The sequence below is a fragment of the Herpailurus yagouaroundi genome, unplaced genomic scaffold (assembly GCF_014898765.1).
Source record: "Herpailurus yagouaroundi ecotype Mexico unplaced genomic scaffold, PumYag 210, whole genome shotgun sequence".
NCBI classification, from domain to species: domain Eukaryota; kingdom Metazoa; phylum Chordata; class Mammalia; order Carnivora; family Felidae; genus Herpailurus; species Herpailurus yagouaroundi.
Window position 1 is genome coordinate 20,890,281 of NW_024412441.1, and position 19,664 is coordinate 20,909,944.

Consider the following 19,664-nt stretch of genomic DNA (forward strand, 5'->3'; position numbering starts at 1 on the left):
AATGGAGGTTAACTCATTGTTTTTAAAAAAAAAAAAAAAGGGAGGAGGAAGGGAAGGAAAAGATAAGGAGAAAGGGAGAGGAAGGGAAGGAGGAGGAAGGGAGGGAGGAGGGGAGGGGAAGTCCCAGGCCAGCAAACACATGTTCCTCAAGAAACAGGAATTATTGAGTGCTCCAGAGAGCCCAGAGCAGGGTAGCCACCCCAGGGAGTGCCAGCCTCCCTTGCCACGATCCCCTACTTTCCTCGTGTTTCCTTGCAAGGAAACACCCTATGTCAAGGTAGGACCTATGTCCCAGAGATAGCTGTAGAATCTTTCTAAAACCAACCTCCATCCCAGGAAAAGGAGTAAGAGGTGGAACGGAGGGGAAATTTGGAGCTTATGTGCAAAGCAGATATCAGTGTCCCTCATGTAAGGGCACCCTCTGCCAGTGTTACCCTCAGGATAAATGTCAGGTGATTGTACTATTCTTTTCCTTAGTCTTTTGGTGCACAGATCTCTAAGTGCAGAGCAGCAAATGAACCTGGGGGAAGTGAGGGAGGGTGGTAAGGCCTCCCCATGGCCTCAGGCTGGTTTGGAGAGCAGGGCTCCCACAAATTGTAGCTATCAAGCTCATTTGTGAATTGTTAACAGAAGAGCCCTGTATGCCAGGATCAGATTTAGGATAACGATAGGACCCCAGATTGCCTGTGAAGCTGTCACACGCTCTCTGATGCACTGCTTTTGACATTCATCCCCAAAACCATTTGTCTGTCTAACCAAATTTGGAATGTCAGTTTGTGAGCACTGCTCACAAAATTGTGTCCCAATTCTGTGGCCCTCCCAAGCTGCAGTGCAATACATTAGACCTGCAGGTTCTGGTAGGCCTGAGAAAAGCTCATGTGGGGACCACTGGGCCTCCCAGTGCTCATCCAAAGACCCTGTGCCCTGCCGAGCGCCCCAGCAGTGAGTCACTCAGGAGGGATACCAAAAAGGGTGGATAAGGGACCGGAAATGAAAGTGGGCAGGGCTGCTCAGAACAGCAGCAACATCTGTCTGCAAGGCTGAAATAACTCTTTCATCTGGTCTTGTGTTTTGACTCCACCTTCAAGTTCTCAGCACAGTTCAGCATGTTCCAGACCATCAAAGACCAGCTAGAGCAGCGGACACGGATCCTGCAAGCTAACATCCGGTGGCAGCAGGAGGAGCTCCACAAGATCCAGGAGCAGCTCTGCCTGGTCCAGGACTCCAATATCCAGGTGAGGCCTCTTCCTGGGCCAGCATCCGCCACGGTCTCTGTCCTCCCTGCCTCCCTGCCATATTTATCCACTGTTTCGGGGTGGGCAGGACTCCCACCAAAGTGCCTCTGTACTGCCCTAATGAGTCCTGCTTACTAAGCATATTGCAACCCCCAATACCAAGTACAAGGAACAAATCCCCCCTCCTCCATCCCCAACTCCAGGCCAAACACGAATTTCACATGACACCCTCCCTGTTGACCCCTTGCTCTGTTGGGCACATAATGTCTGTATATCACCTGCATTTTCATTCATGAGTGGTGGTTGTTCGCCCTGCATTGATGCCTGCCTCCCTCCCTCCTGTGGGGGTGTAAACTCCCGGCACCTGTGTAACTGCTTTCATAGCACCGGGCGGCTACTGGCTACCCGTGGGGGAAATGGAGGCAGCTCTACTGTAGCCTCTCACCCAAAGGGGCCATGAAGGGAGATCTGGGAAATGATGAGATCTGCACCCTGCACAGAGGGGGGATGGGAGAGGGAGCTGGGGACTGGAGGTCAGCACCCTGGCGTCTCCAGGCCACCCCATTTGTGGCATGCCCATTGCGGCATGCTGCAGTTCTGACAACAGCAGCTTTCAACCATGACGCTGCCCCCCACCCCCGCCAGATGTCGCTTCTTTAAATCCTTTGGAGAGATTGCTTTTGGAGTGAAAGCTGTATATATTAGATTTCTTACAAGGATAAGTGATTTTTACCAAGTTTTACTTGTATCAGGTGAAGACTATGTTTCTTCCCAAGTGCATTCTTTTGACCCAGCCTCTAATTGTGAACGTAATTCTAGCTCACCTTGGAGTCTGCCTTGAGAGCTCTAAGCATTTGCACTCCTCCCCGCACGCCCCTTAGAAGAGGCGGAAGGAAGCAGGAGACACCCTTGGAGAAAATGGTTGGAACCCTGGCCCTGCCGCTTCCCGGTCACGGTCCACACAGACCCTTCCGGGGGGACCAACAGGTTCTATGCGAGCGCAGCGCCCTAACCCTGCGCGGTGAGATAACGCGTGAAGGATCGGCGATGCTGGGTAGCGGGAGACACCTGCTGCCGGCCTTCCTGCCTCCCTGGGCTCCTCAGAGGCGCTCCTGGCTTGCTTTCCAGAGCCTAACTGCCCCTGCCCCCACCCCCACCCGCACAGACTCTCAGCCTGGGCTCTCCCTTCCCCCTGCCCCACCACCAGGAGGACAGAGCCCAGCGGGACGCGCACTTCCCGCCCCGGGGGTCCGGGGGCGGAGAGCTCTGCCACACCCAAAGCCCTTTAGCTGCCCCGCCTCCTCTACCACTCCCCAAAACGGGCCCGGGAGAAGACCACAGTGTTTACAGGAAAAGAAATGCAGTCGTGGAGGTGTCAAAGTCCCTTTTTGCTTATTCCTTCCCAGCTGTAATATTTTCTCACTGATCCAAGGCCCGATTGGCAGAACTTGCCTGACTCCAATTACTTGAATGGAATTTTTACACTAACAGGAAGGGGAAAATTGAGCCAGAAACTGCTAAAAGCAAGGTAGGCGTATGAACATCCTCCTCAGAGCCCGGGCCTTTCTATTTCCTGCCTTTTCCACATTCAAGCTGAATTCTAAAATAACAGGCGACGCAAGGTTATCTCTTTCACTCCTTGTTATGAAGAAGTCTTATTTTTCTTCCTCGTGACCAATGCATTTTGTTGCACCCCCCCCCCCAAAGTATCCATACCAACAGAGCACCTGAGTTTTGTGAGGGTTGAGGTGGAAATCAGGCCCTGCAGTGTGTTCCTTCCCCGTTTTCATACTTGTGACCTTATCTTTGCAGTGGAATTTTCCAAAGAACATGGAAATCCACAGATTGTCCAACCAGAGAATATTTCCTCAAGCAGCCTGACTTCTTGTAGTTTTACAAGTTTACAGATTTAAAGAAATACCTTCCAAAATGTACAACCAAAATGTGATATTCCTTAAAAACAAAACCAAAAACCTGCGTGGTTCAAGCATAAAGAAAAAGCAAGTAAAAATTACTCCACCCCTTCCCTAAAAAGGTAGGAGTGGGGAAGAGAGATTAAATAAGAATAATTGATATTTGATAGAATATCAACTATTGATATATCAAACTATTGATGAAGAGTTGATCATTGTTGAAGCCTAAACATGATACATGGGGTTTCATTATACCTCTATTTTGTGTATTTCTAAGATGTTCTGTAATAATAAGTATTGTAAAAGGAAGCAGATTAGAATAATGAAAAACCACATGTGAGCATACGATTGGTTTATTCTTAAAAATTAGAAGCTTTTTTTTCTCTGATAGCCTTTTCTATTTGAATGAAGGAACTATTTTTCTCATACTTCCTATAAAGTTGACCCCCTGTGCCTTTTAAGAAGTCATCCTCCTAAACCATAAAATTCTACTTTTTTGTGGGTAAAACAGAGGCATGGATGTGCACAGTGAATTAGGATTGTCCCCTACAAAAGCCTTTACCAGAATGTCAGTGGACTTTCCTACTTTACTTCAGTGCCCCTGAGCTTTCATTGAGACTATGTGTGCATGTGATGCTTACTGAGTACAATTAAAACACACACAGTAACCCACACACATACACACACACACACACACACACACACACACACACACACACACAACTGGGTTATGAGGGAAAGGTCCTCTGAAGTGTTTGTGTCTGCACCTAGATGGGAACCATGAAGGATGCTACTTGGGGAGAGCTGTTCCCATGAAAGGTTGTGTCACCCCCTGCAGTCCAGAGAAGGATGCCTCTTGTTCTCTTTTTGAGAGTATGCACGCCCTCTGCTGGCTACTCAAAGAAATGCCAGGAAGGGCATCTGTAGCAGTGGCAAATATGTTCCTTGATAGTTCTTTTCAATCACTCATCTATCTTTCTTTCCTTTCTTCCATCCACCCATTCATCCATCTATTCATCCATCATCCCTTCCTTCATTCCCTCCATCCACTTATGCATCCATCCATCATTCCTTCCATCCATCCATCCACCCTCCATACACCTATCGATCCATCTATCCATCCATCTATCCTTCCATCTGGCAGACACCCATTATGTATCAAGCACTTGGTTAGGCACTGTGCAAAAACAGAGATACACAGGACAGGGTTTTTACCCTTAGAAGGCACACATCAGTGGGACAGAGTAGCAGACCCAGCAGTCTCTGACATAACACAAGCAGAAATAGTTTGCCCTTCTCTGAGCAAAAGCCTCATTTATTTGTTTATTCATTCATTTATTTATTCCATCACTCATTTTTCAGATAGTTTTTGAATGCCCAAAGAGGCAAAGGAACAAAAGTTCCTTTTTTCATTTTAAATACTGTTGTTACTATCTAACGTTGATTGAGCCCTTACTATGTCTCAGCATAAATTTTATTTAATCCTTTATGAGATATATGATGTTAATGTCACTGTTTTATTAATGAAGAAACTAAAGCTTTGGAAAGTCATGAAAACTGCCTAAGGTCATACCAGTAATACATGTTGGGGTTGGAATCTGAACCTAGGTATGTGATTTAAGCCACAATATACTGCCTGTCATAAATAAAGGTTGCATTTTTTTTTGAAATCTAACCAGAAGGTAAATTGTTCCCTACCGGAAAAATGTATGTTATGTAGTTTGAGTATTGTGTTTTTGCTAAAGTGATGAAGTGTAGGTCACCGTAAGTGCTATAAGTAATAATCCCCAAACTGAATCTGAGATGATTGATACCCAGAAAATTCTTCTTAACTTCTTAAGTGACAAAGAGCTCTCATTGAAAACCTCTCTGGTGGGGTGGAGATGTGAGTGGAAAGCAGGGAGATCAGGTGGGGTGGTGGAAAGGGCACCAGATGGGAACCTGGTCCACTCAGCTCAGCCACCCACCTGCCTCAGGCCTCTGGGAGCCAGCTCAACCCCTGCCCATGAGGCGTAAACTTGAACTAACTACTCTGCTCCTGCTAGTATCTACTTGGCATGGTTCTACCTCTGCCTTTCCATAATCACTCTGTCACTCAGCAAATGTTGGCATGTCGGTTCTGTACTGGGTTGAGGTTGTACTGACCTGAGTACAGGAATGGAGGATTAAAACTCCAGATGCTAGAAGGAAGAGGGACTTGCTCCTCAAGAACTCAAAGCTATAGCCCTTAAAGGGAGGGGAGCACTGCCTGTCAAGATTCCAGTATATTTGGGAGCACCTGGGTGGCTCAGTCAGTTGAGCATCTGACTCTTGGTTTCAGCTCAGGTCATGATCTCACAGTTCGTGGGTTCGAGCCCCACATCGGGTTCTTGGTGATGGCGCAGAGCCTGACTGGGGTTCTGTCTCCCTCTCTCTCTTCCCCTCCCCTGCTTGCTATCTCTCTTTCTCAAAAATAAATATTTATAAGGAAAGAAAGAGAGAGAGAGAGAGAGAGAGAGAGAGAGAGAGAGAGAAAGAAAGAAAGAAAAAGAAAAAGAAAGAAGGAAAGAAAGAATCCAATATATTCAATAATACCAGTTTTCAATGCCCACAAGGACCTTTGATTCAAAGAGCTGGTTACAGGTCTTAGGTTTGAATTATTATTAAAAGTATTAAAGTTGTTTTTCTTAAGGCTTTAGAGTCAATTTACAGATTATATTTTATTTACAAATCTAACTTGGTCTAAAAATAGCAATGCTTTTACTTGTTTTTATTTTTTCAGCTAGTTTATAAATGTAACAAATCATAAATAACCAACATTCTCTGCCAAAGCCATTAGTCTACAAGTTCAATATGTCTAAATCTTCCAAACGTTTCATGTGCTGAACAAGGCAGACCTGTCAACTTAGAAGTAAAATCTTTCTAAGCCCTTAAGCAATTCTTTTAAATCAAACACATCAAAAATGAAGTAGATCGAGGTTCTCATAAACACTTAAACATTCTACAAACTTATCAAATTCTCTTAAACCTTTCAAATTAAAACTTCCAGGCCAATGTATCACATTTGCCTCCCTGGGAATGCAGAGTCACCTAGCTAATGGGAGCGGATTGCTGGGTAAGATGCCCGACCGCAATGTGGGTACACACCCAGGCCAGTGGTCAGAGATGTAAGTCCTGGCACAGGACCTGGTCCTACTGCCAGGATGGTGCAGCCTTATGGCACAGGTTAGCCTACCCTCTGCCACCATTCATCCCATTAACAAGATATTTCTCTCTTCTAATAAGAAACTGGTAAGCCAATGCAGTCTCTATGCAAGTACATCGAGTTATTTATAGACCATCTGGATCTAAGCATCTTTCACACTGATAGACCTCCATCGCTAGACCATAGCCTTCTATAAGGCAAGGTCAGCATCCCTCCGACCCACTGCTCCACCTCCAGGACCCTTGCACTGTGCTTGTGGCATCACAGCACCCAATGTCCCCACGTTGAGTGAATGAATCCTTCCCAAGCAGGTCAGAGAGAGCAAGAAAGCCATGGATAGGGAATACAGAGAAGGTGCAGACACCTTGGTGTGTGGAGACAGAGCCCTGAAAGTGGAGGCACATGTGATCCCAAACTTAAAGGTACACTGTTCTGCTTCCAGATGTTCCTGCAGCAGCCAGCTGTTTCCCTGAGCTTCAGCAGCGCAACGCGGCCTGAGGCTCAGCAGCAACTCCAGCAGAGGTCAGCCCCAGCCTCCCAGCCCCAGCTTGTGGCCAGCCCTCAACTCCCAGGGCAGATTGCCTCTGCCCAGGTGGCAAACCAGCACCTGCTCAGAGAATCAAGTGTGATATCAACCCAGGTAAACGTGCTTGTCTTCATACTCAGTCCTTGCCACCGAAGCAGACCAGGGCATGCTTGATTCCTGCAGTATCCCGAACTAGAAACCTACTGAACCTTTCCTCTGTGACCAGGGCTAGAGTATGTTTGGGGGGGGGGGGGGGCACGAGGAGGTTTTCCTTATTCTAAGTCATTCTGAAGCCCCAAGTTGTACTAGTTTCCTTCTGTGTTTTATTAATATATTAAAATACCTCAATGGTATCAGCATTGATCCTGACCTGGGTTGGAGGTAGATATGGATACCCAGACACTCACATTGACAGCCATATGTCCCCGTGTGTGTGTCCTCAGTCCTCTTCATCTAGTCTGGTTATAGCCATTATCAGTGTGAGAACACGGGTTATCCACTTCTGTTCATTGTCCCTTTCCCCTGGGCCACCGTGCTCCCCCTCCTTCCTCCAGATTCCCCACCAAGCCCTTCCCTCATTGTCATTACCACCTACTACAAGCCATCAATGACTTTGCAATCTGACAGTCAGCCAGCAATAAATGGCACTTAAATTGAATGAAATTGAGAGGACCTAAGCCCCTGCTTCTGGAAGATCAAAGATTGGAAGGCAAGATACAGCCTCTCCTCAAGTCTCATATTGGCACCTGTTCAGTAGATCTGCTGAGCTCCTCTTATTCACCATCTCCCAGGGGAACAGAGATGAATAAGACTTATCTTGACTCCAAGGAGCTTCTAGTCCCATGGGGCCTCTGGGAATGTAAACAGATAACGTACAGAAAAATGTACAATAAAATGTGGAAAAGTCCACATTTAATAGTTTGGCCCATCTTCACCCAGATTTGAGGGTTTTCCTTTAAAATGCAGCCTTTTGGTTCTAAAGGTCAACAGAAAAATTAATGAGAATAGCCAAGAAGAATTTAGAAAAGAAAAACTGAGGAAGGGCCTACACTATCCAATACTGAAAATTTTCAAAGATGCCTCAAGAGTCAAAACACTGTGGTGCCATCATATGAATGGACAGTCAGTCAAAACTGGAAAACCCGAAAAACAAAAAAGCAAATCCAAGCCCATTCCATCATTCATTTAAGATTTCAGTCAACAAGTATTTATTAAGTGCTCACTGTGTGCTAAGCACTGAGGGAAAGCAGTGAACAAAAAAGGAAACAGCATCTCTGACACAAGTCAGGAGAGAGATGCAAACGAGTAAAGATGACAGCATGTCAAATGGTTATGCAAGAACACAGGTGAAGGCTGGGGGGTGTGGGCAAGAACACAGGTGAAGGTTGGGCACTGGGCTGGAGTTTTCAATAGGTAGCCTTTTCTTAGAGTAGAAAATATTCAATCAAAGAGACCTGATGGAATGAGAGAATGAACCATACCAGTATTAGGAGGAAGAGCATTCTCCATGGGGGAATCAGCCAGTGCAAAGGCCTTGAGGCCTGATGAGTTAGAAACAGTAAGGAGGTCCATGTGTCTGGAGTAGAATTTGTGAAGCATAAGGTAGTTCCATGCACAGTTTCCTTATTTGCTGAGTGCCCAACACTGTTCTAGGCCCAAGGGATTTAAAGAATCCCTGAGGTGTTTATAATCCAATGGGGAGGACAGTCCCAGGATCAAAATACTTCAAAAACTAGTGGATCCTAGGGGTGCCTAGGGGGTTCAGTTGGTTAAGCATCCAACTCTTGATTTCAGCTCAGGTCATCATCTCATGGTTTCTGGGTTTGAGTCCTGCATTGGCTTCATGCTGACAGCATGGAGCCTGCTTGGGATATATTCTCTCTCTCTCTCTCTCTCTCTGTCTCTCTGTCTGTCTGTCTGTCTGTCTGTCTGTCTGTCTGTCTCTCTCTCAAAATATATAAACTTAAAACAAACAAACAAACAAAACCACAACAAAGAAAAGTAGCGGGTCCTAAGAGGAAGGGCCAGGGTAGGTAGAAGAAAGAGGTTCTGGGGAGGATTCCTGGAGAGATGACACCTGAGTTGAGTCTAAGTCTTACCTCTCTCATTAACATGATGGCTCCAGGGTCCACGGCCAATGAGAAGCTCACAGATGATGCAGGGAAGTGGCCACTCAGTGAGCAGCTTGACGCCCCAGTTCAGCAGCACCACGGCTGTGCTCCCACCAGCTCTGAGCCTGACCACGCTTGCTTCTGCCTCCCAGGATGGCAGCCAGTGCCAGCCCAGCCCAGACTTTGGTCATGATCGGCAGCTCAGGTACTGAGATCGCCCTCGTTTAAAAGATAGCTCAGGTGCAGCTTTACAGTAACCACTTCAGCCTCCCTTCTGCTGTCTCCCAGTCTCAGCTAACAAAGTGGCAAGAGAGGGCTGGGGTCTCGGATGGCTGCGCTCATCTTCCTCTGAGAGCAGAGTGGGCACAGTGGGTGTCAGGGGCAGCCAGAGAGGGCCCAGCCAGGCTGGACAGGTGCTGCCGTCAGCCAGCAGGTCTACAGTTTGGGTGCTGATTCAAGTTTCCCATTTATCTCCTCCTCTGCTCCAAGGCTATTGCTGAGCCAGCCCATCCAGCCCATGATGCCTGGGTCCTGTGATGCGAGGCAGCCCTCAGAGGTCAGCAGGACTGGACGGCAAGTCAAGTAGGTGGCCCCGGGTGGAGGGAGGAGGCAGAGAACTGCACTGAGTGGTCTCAGGCTGGCAGGGCTCTCATCGGCCTGGACCAGCAGCGCTCCTGTGCGTCTCACACGAAAGGCAAGGTCAAAGTGTGCCCACACCCTTTGCAAGGAGACCCCCTTAGCTCTTCTTCCATTTCCCATTGAAGAAGATCAAACTGTGTGTCAGCATTCCATGCTTAAAACAGGACCTGAACAAAACAATTAATTATATCCCCTGTCTGTCATCATCTTCAGATATCTTTATGGGTCCTTTGCCCTCAGTAACATCCCAGGTAAATGCAGCCTGATCCCCTTCCCCAGGGCGTTCCCATGGCTCCATCTGACCAGCAGATGCTGGCACATTCCACAGGCATACTTGGACACTTGGAGCTCTCCAGCTCTGTGGTTCTGGTGCTGAGCCACGGGACTGTGAAACCCTGCAGATGTGGGCTCTCCTTCCTTCCCAGACACGCAACCTTCTGTGTCTCCTTCCGCAGACTCTTCACCACTTGCAGCCCCCACGTCCAGAAGCAGCTTTGTTCTACTATTGCATTAATTACCGGGGACAAAGGTCACTGGAGACCTAGGAATGGATACTCGAAAAGCTACTGGAAAACAGTTCCTAGCTCTTGACACGAGGCAGAACTATCTCACAGACGTCTTTTTTGCATAAACATTGGTTGAGTGTGTGTCTGAAGTTTACTAGGACAGGGCTAGCTAATTAGGCCTGGCCATCCTTAGAGCCATCCCCTAAGACCAGCTCCCAGAAGCCCTTCCTCCCATGTCCTCCTTCAGCCAGTTAGAATAGTAACAGTGGATGTTTTCTGAACATTTCTGAGAGGCAGGGGCTGGTACCTGTATTGTTTCATTTTATCCTGATAAAAACCCCGTGATGGAGAGAAATGGGGAATGTGCACTTCAGGAGCTGCCTTTCAATCCTCTGATGGTGCTCTCAATTAGACAAAACAAAGACTCTTGTTACATCGCGTTCCAGAGATGCTTAAAATGCAGTGAACTAGGCAAAAATGGGCATTCTTTCCTCCAGAACTCTGCCATTTTCCGTCAACCCAATGATTGCCACCCTCCCCATGTCCTCTACCGTCTCTTCCAGACATGACCTAATGCTCCACCTTGTTACAAATGACCTCATAGAAAGAAATCACATTTCCAGAATATATAATACAAAATGAACTTCTCTGTGGTGTCTTTAAACACCTGTTCCTGGTCTGTGCTCCTCCAGAGCTTTCCCTAAATGGCCTTCTTCTGCCTCTTGTTCATGGACCATTATCATCAACACCTTTTCCTTTTCTAATTTTTTAAATTGTGGTAGAATATATATACAACATCAAATTCACCATTTTTACTGTCTTTAAGTGGACAGTTCAGTGGCATTCACCATCACCACCATCCATCTCCAGAACTTCTTCATCTTCCCAAACTAAAACTCTGAACCCCATTACACATTAGCTCCCCACTCCCTGTACCCTCCATCCCTACTGGTCTACTTTCTGTCTCTTATGAATCTGAGTCCTCTAGGAATCTCATCTAAGTGGAGTCACACAGTATTTGTCCTTTCGCAACTGGCTTACTTCCTTTAGTATTACTTCACGTGCTCTGGATGTGTGAGAATTTACTTCCTTTTTGAAGCTGAATAATATTCCCTTATATTTATATACCACATTTTGCTTATCCATTCACCCATCGATGGCTACTAGGCTTGCTTCTACTCTTTGGCTATTGTGAATATTGTTGCTACAAACATGAGTGTACAAATATCTGCCCGAGTTCCGCCTTTCGTCTTCTCTTGGGTACATTTCCCGAAGTGACATTGCTGGATTGTGTGGTGATTCTAAGCTTTTTTGAGGAACTACCGTCTTGTTCTCCAGAGTGGCTGCACCATTTTACATTTCTATCAGTGCACAAAGGTTGCAAATTCTCCATGTCCTCGTCATCACTTATTATTCTGGTGGGTTTTTTTTTTTTTCCATAATAGCCATTATGATGGCTGTGAAGTGGTCTCTCATTTCGATTTTGATTTGTATTTCCCTAATGACTAAGGATGTTAAGCATTTCTTCTCATGCTGATTGGCTATCCTTTTGGTATCCTTTTTAAGAGCAATGTTGTTCAAGCCCTTTGCCTATATTTTTAGTCAGGCTGTTTTGTTGTTGTTGAGTTGTAGGATTTTTTTTAATAACCTGGGCATCAGTCCTTCATTAGATATATGATTCGCAAATATTTTTCACTGGTGGCCTTCTCAATCCATGGATAACGTCCTTTGAGGCAGCAAAGTTTTCAATTCTGATGAAGTCCAGTCTGAGTGTCCTTTTGTCGTTGCCTGTGCTGTTGGTGTCACATGAACACCTCTTTCTCAAAAGTCTGTTTTCTCCTTCCCACGTGTGACCCAACAGGTATCCGCAGAGCCAGGCCGTGTTTCAAAATGCAGACATGCACACCACCAGCAGCAGCACCTCGCCCCCCGTCCTGCTGATGGGACAGGCGGTGCCTCAGCCCAGCTTCCCCGCCGCCGCCTCCAGGCAGTCACCCCTGCAGCCCGCACAGGCCCCGCAGCAGGCACAGCACTTCCTGCAGGTGGGCACCGCCGCACTCATGCGTGAGGGCACAGGGCCCGGCTCCAAGGCAGAGGCCTGGCAGGCTTTCCCTCCCTTGCTTTCAGGGTGGTTCTAGTCCTCAGTTCCGAAATAAGCCCCACATAGATTTGCATTTGAATCTTTGCAGTCTATGAAGTTTATAATACTTAAAGTTTATAAAATCCGTGCATCTTTAGTATGAGAACTTAGACTCAGCCATTATGCCTCATAGATCCGTATTTTTATTATAGTGTCCATATTTTTTTTTTTTTTGCTCTACTTTTAGAGCAAAAATCAGACACTGACTACTGTGTTTGTCAGACTCGTTAGTGTGTTTATACACAAAGTCTGATACAAATATAAAATTAAACCATGTTTAAAGATACATCAAACTTGCCTGATAAATACAATCATGTGGCATGAATTTGGGGCTTTCCAGGGAAATGTGGGGCACATTTACATGTGGTCACCACTTACTTCAAGCAAGTGCCAAATCACTGGAGCCTGAGAGCCAGTAATTGGAGTTCAGATGGGACAGAAGTGTCTGCTTGGGCTCTGGCCTTCCCTCTGACATATGCCCAGAGCACCTTCCTGCCCCAGCCCTGACCCTGTCCTGTGTACATCCTTCCTGGCCTCCAGCCCCCACCACAGGGCAGGGCATAGCTTTTCTGTCACTCTGCCTACCGTGCTTGGGCACCTTCAAAGCCACAGGAGAGTGCGGTGACTGAGACATTTTAAGGATAGAGGGATAAAGATGAAAGGAGTCACCCTTGAAGGTCTTGAATACAATTTAATTCCAAAGATGCTAAACCATTTGTGATATACCTTTCAAAGTTCTCTGACCTCAAGCATAGTGGGACCCAACTCTAGACTTCAGTGTGGCATGTCTTGTCATTTTGCAGGACACAGAAGCAATTTTTGGATGGGTTCAGGTGAAGTGAGAAGACAGGGATGGTCTGGGCAGAGTTAGAGGCCTCCTGTGTCTTTCTTCAGCCTTGGCAACACACATGTTCACAGACACCTGTAACTTCAAGATGTGGTGCTAAGAATACACAGAGCACTTGGGCCTGTTTGCTGCCCTCAGGGGCCTCAGGGTGCATTGTGGGGAGAGGGGATGTCACAGAGAGCTGTCAGATTCTGGGTTAGTGCCAGGTAAGAGCACTGTGCCTGGAGGCCTTCGTGGAGGAAGTACTCGAGGCCGGGGTGGGGGGGGGGGGGCAGGGCGGCACCTGCTGCAGAGCTGAGGTGTGGATGGAGTGAAAAGACAGGAAGGGACAGTGTTCCAACAAGAGAGACAGCCTGAGCAAAAGTGGAGGGGCAGGTGTGCCTGTGGTGTCCTGGGTTGTTTGGATGGGGGAGATTTCATAGACGAGAATAGTGGGAGATGGGGCTGACAGTTCCAAAGTTAGGGTTTGACCAGTTGAAGTTTCTGAGCTTCAAATGAGGATGTTCCCCAGTAGATGCTGGCGAATGGCAGTATTTGGAAGTAGTTACCGAATCAGGGACCATGGTGAAAAGTATGCCGACTGCACGTGTGTTTGGATTCTGCTCTGTCAGTTATCTGCATGTGGTCTCAGGTTCCAACATCCCAAAACATATAGGCCACATGTTCAGGAAACCATTCCCCAAAGCCTAGTCCCTGGCCCACTGGCCCAAAGGAACCCCTAGTGCTCGGCTTCCGAATTCACACCCACCTGGGGGAGCCTCAGGCTCCTTTCTTCCCCACCCACCCTACCCCCAAGGTCCTGCCACCACGAGATCCCACCCGCCCCCCTCCCAGCCATGGAGGTGAGGCCTGTAGTCTGACCACACCGGCATTGCCGCCCCAGCATCTCAGCGGAGGAGTTGCCAAAGCACAGAGGCACCTCTGGAGCCCTTTGTCTCTTCTTCGCAGGTACAGGCACCGACCTCTTTGCACAGTGAGCAGCAGGACTCCCTACTTCTCTCCACCTACTCGCAACCGCCAGGGACCCTGGGCTACCCACCCCCACCCCAGCCCCCACGCCCACCCCGAAGGGTCAGCAGCCTGTCTGAGTCCTCGGGCCTCCAGCAGCCGCCCCGGTAGTGCCCTGGCACCTCAGTCGGGTCACAATCAGCTTTAACCAATGGACGGACAATGGGAGTGGCCACAGGAGTGGGGGAGAGGAGTTTTAAACCCTTGGCTTTTATGCACACTGCATACATTTCAGAACTCCTGGATGGTAACCTTCTCCGGAGCATAGCAGCTGGCATGTGACACATGATCAGAGTACTGGCCGTATTTCCCTTGCCTGTGTGTTTCTCGGGCACACTCTACAGCCATACTCGGATGGGAACCGAGTGCCCCCGCGTAAGTGTCGTTACTCAGTTGACTTAGCAGGTGGCACGGCTCGCTGCGTCCTCCTGAGAGAGCGCACTGGTCCCTCTAGCCGGCACGCTTGCTAGCTGGCCTTCACTCTCTTGACCCTCTTTTCTTTGCATTCGAGAAGCACTGGGTCAGAGATCTGTTGAAGAGAGAGAATAAAGAGATTATTTTTCATTATTTTTAAATGGTTGTTTTTGTTTTAATTTGCACAGCTGCACAGAGGAGATAACTTAGGCACTTTCAGGTTTTAAAAATAATAAGGTCTCCTGACTTCATTTGGAGACCGCAGTAACAAAACCAGCCCACCAATCAGATGGCAGAGCTGGTCATTCTTCACCAGGCTGCAGACCCACACCCTCTGGCCTAAAACCTAATGGAAGGAGGTTCTTCACCCCATGCCCGTTCTGGTGATTATTGTTTCCCCTAAATATAACACTGGACTGTTCCTGTTTACTTGGTTGATTGCAACTACAAAGGCCGACTCAAAGCAAAGCACAATCATGCAGCTGATGTTCCGGAATTCTGTCGGGAACTATGAGACTTTGGAGGAAGAGGTTCCACAAGCCAGACAGGCCTGTGGAGCCCCAGGTCCCCGAGGAGACCCCACCACGCACCGGCCCCTTGAGTCAGAATGCTGCATCTTTCTACAGATCTTTCATGATAAGACCGAGGATTGGATTCTCCTTTTCAAAATGCACTTTGCTTTTTTTTGTATGTTTTGTTATGTTGAGATGTTTCTAAAGAAAAAGGTTTTATGTAAAAGACGAAGTGTAGTGAACTGTACAGCTGTTGTAATAATGACCTATTTCTATATAAAATAAAATTGTATGGATTATGTGTAAATTATTTTGTATCTGAGACGCCAGTTCCTTTCCCAAATATAAAAGTATAAAAGTTTTCCTGTGTTTTTCTGTGAGTGGAAATTTTGTAATAAATTAACGAATTTGTACAATTTCCTCTGGAGGCAGTTTCTGTCCCTTGGTATACATGCATGCATACATCTTTTCTTCATTAACATTTTTTTTTAATTTCAAGACATTTCTAAGGATAATCGAAGATATCAAAAAGGTGAAAGCAAGCAATGAATAAATCAGGTTTTTTGAGCTGCAACATATGCACCAGCCCATCAGGCTCCTGACCTTCATAATTAAAGGTTGTGCCAGAAAAAAAAAAAAACGACAACGGTATAAAGATGACAGCACAACAAACAGAAACAGCAAAAGCCCCTGGAAACATCTCAGCCTTCTAGACATAGGGAATCTGTGGCTCTGACGGAGACAATCTGCATCAAAGCAGTCACGACTCATAATTAAACTCACCTGGGCTGGACTTCATGGGCTCCAACTGCCAACACTTAGATCTATCAGTGATGTGCATGGGCTTTCTGTGTCTGTGTGTGAGAGGTGTGTACACACGTTTTGTTGGTGGGGGGAGATATAACAGCAGCATCTAGGAGACTTCTGCCAACTACAGAATCCCCCCCCCCCCATGAGGCCTCATCACGCTGACATAAGGGTGCCCTGGCACACCATGATTGAGAATCACGGAGATGGCACTGCTCAGCACAGCCCTTTCTGTAAACATTGGCCCAAGAGAACTTTCTTTCCTTGTTCCATTGCTATAGTTCTGTGCTTCTACCTGCCTCCCTGTGAAGTAGGGGTAGCTCCTCTGTTCCATGGCAAAGATCACTTTTGGCTGGCACAAGAGGCTATGCAAATAAAGTCACCAAAAAAGGAGTTCTATTGTTCACACAATTGCTGTATTCCCAAAAAAAGGTAAGTCTCAATGTTCTGCATGCTTTAGTATCATTTACTACTCTTTAAAGGAATCAGAAGTGAACCCTCTTTCTAAAATGAGAAGTCTAGGGGTTGCCTGGCTGGCTCAGTCAGTGGAGCATGTGACTCTTGATCTCAGGGTCATGAGTTCGAGCTCCATGTTAGGCGTGGAGCCTACTTAATAATAAATAAAAGAAAAATGTAGAGGCTGCTTTTAAGGCAAACAGGCTCGAGCAATGGAATATATAGAAAAGGCAGACAGTGGCCCCATGGCTGAATACAGACAAGCCCATCAAGTGACCCACCTCAAAATATCCATAGGCTGCAATTAACCAAAGGGCTACCTACAACCAGGCTCAGTTACCAAAAAAGGGGTCATTCCATACCTCACCATACCTCCTCACCTTCCCTCTTTTAAAACAGCCCCCACCATCTTGTTGCAGACAGCCTCTCTTTTGCTGTCCTGCTTGCAGCTCCCTTGTGGTGTATTCAGTAAACTTCTATCACCTTTCTGCCTTGGGTAAATTCTTTCACCACCCACACTGCCAGCCCTGCATAATCCAATCAGGAAAGACACCACATTTAGACACCACAAAAGAGTCTGTGTGAAACTAGATGAACTATTTGGCAATTGAACTGTTCTGTAAATTCGAAGGTTTATTATACATCTGATTTTTCTGTATTTGTATTTTAATTGGCCGTCAGAATCCTAAGTAAATCAAGATTTTTAATGGAAGCAGCATACTTATTGTACTAGGATTTTCAAGCTGGAAGCCATTGAAAGATGGCAGAGTACAAACCATGTTACTAATTTAATTTAGCATTGCTTAAATTTCATACATGTTCAGAATCTGGATAAACTCAGAAAACTCTTATTGTGCAACATTTCTTTAAACCCACATAACATCAAAAAAAAGCAAAATAAATAAATAAATAAATAAATAAATAAATAAACGCACATAACATCAGTGGAAGTTCAATCCCTAAGATTTTGATTCATTTAATTCCGCTCTTTAAAAGGTGGCTTTGTAACCCTGTCTTGTTTCCAGAAAAAATCATGACCTTTCTCTTCGGAAAACTGTAAAGCCTTGGCTCGTAAGAAGCGGTTGAAATGTAACTCTGGAATACGCAAGCTTTGGAATGCGACTACTGGACAGATCTTCCTTTAGTGCCTTCCTTCTGCACCACCACACCCCTTTCATCTTAACAATCTTTCAGTGGCTTTTCTTAGGAAATCCCATTGGACCTTCCTAAGCACAATCTACCCAAAAAGACCCTTCAGCATTTTAGGGTTTGTTGCCCCCTCGAGACTGGCATCTTCTTCCTTGCTGCCCCTACAGGGAAGCATTCGAATCCTGTCTCATTTTAAGGATTCCCTGGTAATCACTAAAAGTAAAAAGACATGGGAGAAAAACCCAGCTAAAAACGTTCATCTTAAAGGTTTTGGTCTCTGGGAGGCCAGCAGTGACTGGCCTGACCCCTGAGGCTTGAAAGAGAAGAAGCTGGAAGAGCCTGCAGGGCTAAACTGAAACAGGAGAGCCCCCCCAGCCAGGCTAATGATTATCAGTCCTTCAGACCAAATGGTTTTTATTATGTCTGTTCAACCTTGACTTAAAGCAGCACAGTTGACATCTGAGAGGGCCATTTCGTAGATTTCCACTGGTGGGGTCTATTTGCTTGAAATTTCACAACTTTAGAGATACAAGAAGATCCTACAATGTTTCAGAGAAAATAAAACAGATCACCAAGGAGGCCACATGACTTCTCAACAACCACTCTGAAAGAAGACAATGGAGAATACCTTCAAAACAGTAGGGAGAAGTTATTTTCAACCTGAAATTCCATACAAGCCAAAACATTAATAAATTTGAGGGTTGAATAAAAACCTTCAGGTATGTGAGGGCTCAACAACTTTAGCTCCCATCCTCCCTGTCTTAAGAAGCCATTAAATGGTGTGCTCCTGTGAAAAAAGGGAGTTCATTTACAATAAGGAAAGCACAGATCCATGGATCAAACTGACTGTCTTAGAATCCCCAGACTGGTGATACCCAGTTCCTAAGCCTCTGGGAAGCTCTAGAATCATCCCTCTGGGCATCTCCTCAGAGCTCCCTATCGTCTCTCACATCATATCTAATCCACTTGTTCAGCTGGACTGCTTACTGCTTCCCCAGTTCCCCTGCCTTTTGATCCCCCTTCCTCAGTATGTCTTCTCTCCTAGCCTTTGTGCCCCAAGGGACAACACAGGTAGAAAGCAACCCAGCCCCATACTCAGTCCTTACTCTGTCCTCATCTGGCTCTTTCCCACTGCCCGTTGCTCCAGTAGTGAAACTTGCTAAAATCACTGATACTCTCTGTTTGGAGAATCTAGTGGGTACATGTTTTTGCCTTCCTTAAACTCTAGCATTTAGAACGTGTTGACCACTTTGGCTTCCTTTTGACTTAGAACATGTTCAACTAAATCTTTTCCTACTGCTCCAATGACTTGTTCCTAATTTCTTCAGCCCCCATCTCTTAAATGTAGTGAGTCTACACCGGTTTTCTCTCTCCAAATCCTCTTGGTTTTACCTATTTGTATCTATAAAATCAGTCTGCTTCTTTCCAATCCCACTGCAACTGCCTTAGTTCAGAACTCCTTACTTGTCTCTTATGTAAATAACTTGTTCCTACTAGTTTTCTTGCTACGATCTTGCCCACCTGCTCCCAATCTATTCTTCACAATGTAACTGAATTAATTCTAAAACAAATCTGACCATGGCACTGCCCTCCTGATAACTTCAATGATGCATTACTTGTAAAACTCTTGAGTAAGGCCCCACACTACCTCATCTCTCCGCCTAGAGTCTAGGAAGCCCTATTGCTTCAGACGGTTCACCTGCCACGCTCCACTTCTCTGCCGGTCTACCTCCTGCCCATCCTTTCAGCGCAGCACTAGCCTCCCTGCTTTCTGCACCCCCGGCCCACCCATGCATCGGGCCGGACACGACCCTCGGGTGGCTCCACAGTCCAGGACAGTAAGTAAGCACTCCCATTCAGGAGTGTCCTTGCTCGACGAGGGCGCCGCCAGGGCGGCAGCTGTCTCCGATTTCAACGGTACCGCCCGCCAGGCGCGGCGCCACACTCAGGTTCATCAAACGTCGGCCGAATCAATGAGAGAATGGGAAAAACAAATTAGAGTCTTTTTTTTCCCGCCCCAGGTCCCATCCAGCTGTGGGCCTGGGCTTTATTTCCTCTGACGATTTAGGGGCAGAGGCGAGAGACCCTGCCGTACCTCCACAGCGCGGTGGAGGCAACTAGGCTACTAGAAGGCAGACGCCGAGAGCGCGCGGCAGGAACGCGCAGTCTCAGCCCTCCCCGGCTCCGCCCCCAAAGTGTGCTTGCTTTTCCCCGGAC

At 46.7% G+C, this 19,664-nt stretch overlaps 1 protein-coding gene across 3 annotated transcripts in view; it reads left to right on the forward strand.

Moving 5' to 3' along the window:
- NPAS2 (neuronal PAS domain protein 2) overlaps window positions 1–15,453 on the forward strand; it is a 158,792-nt gene extending 143,339 nt beyond the window's left edge. For all 3 annotated transcript variants that reach the window (XM_040454043.1, XM_040454041.1, XM_040454044.1), the window contains 6 exons: window positions 1,089–1,235; window positions 6,775–6,972; window positions 8,984–9,174; window positions 9,459–9,551; window positions 11,976–12,156; window positions 14,050–15,453. In XM_040454043.1, coding sequence (XP_040309977.1) covers window positions 1,089–1,235; window positions 6,775–6,972; window positions 8,984–9,174; window positions 9,459–9,551; window positions 11,976–12,156; window positions 14,050–14,220 — 981 coding nt within the window. In that variant the 3' untranslated portion in view covers window positions 14,221–15,453. The remainder of the gene's footprint in view (window positions 1–1,088; window positions 1,236–6,774; window positions 6,973–8,983; window positions 9,175–9,458; window positions 9,552–11,975; window positions 12,157–14,049) is intronic.
- The last annotated feature ends 4,211 nt before the right edge of the window (window positions 15,454–19,664 follow it).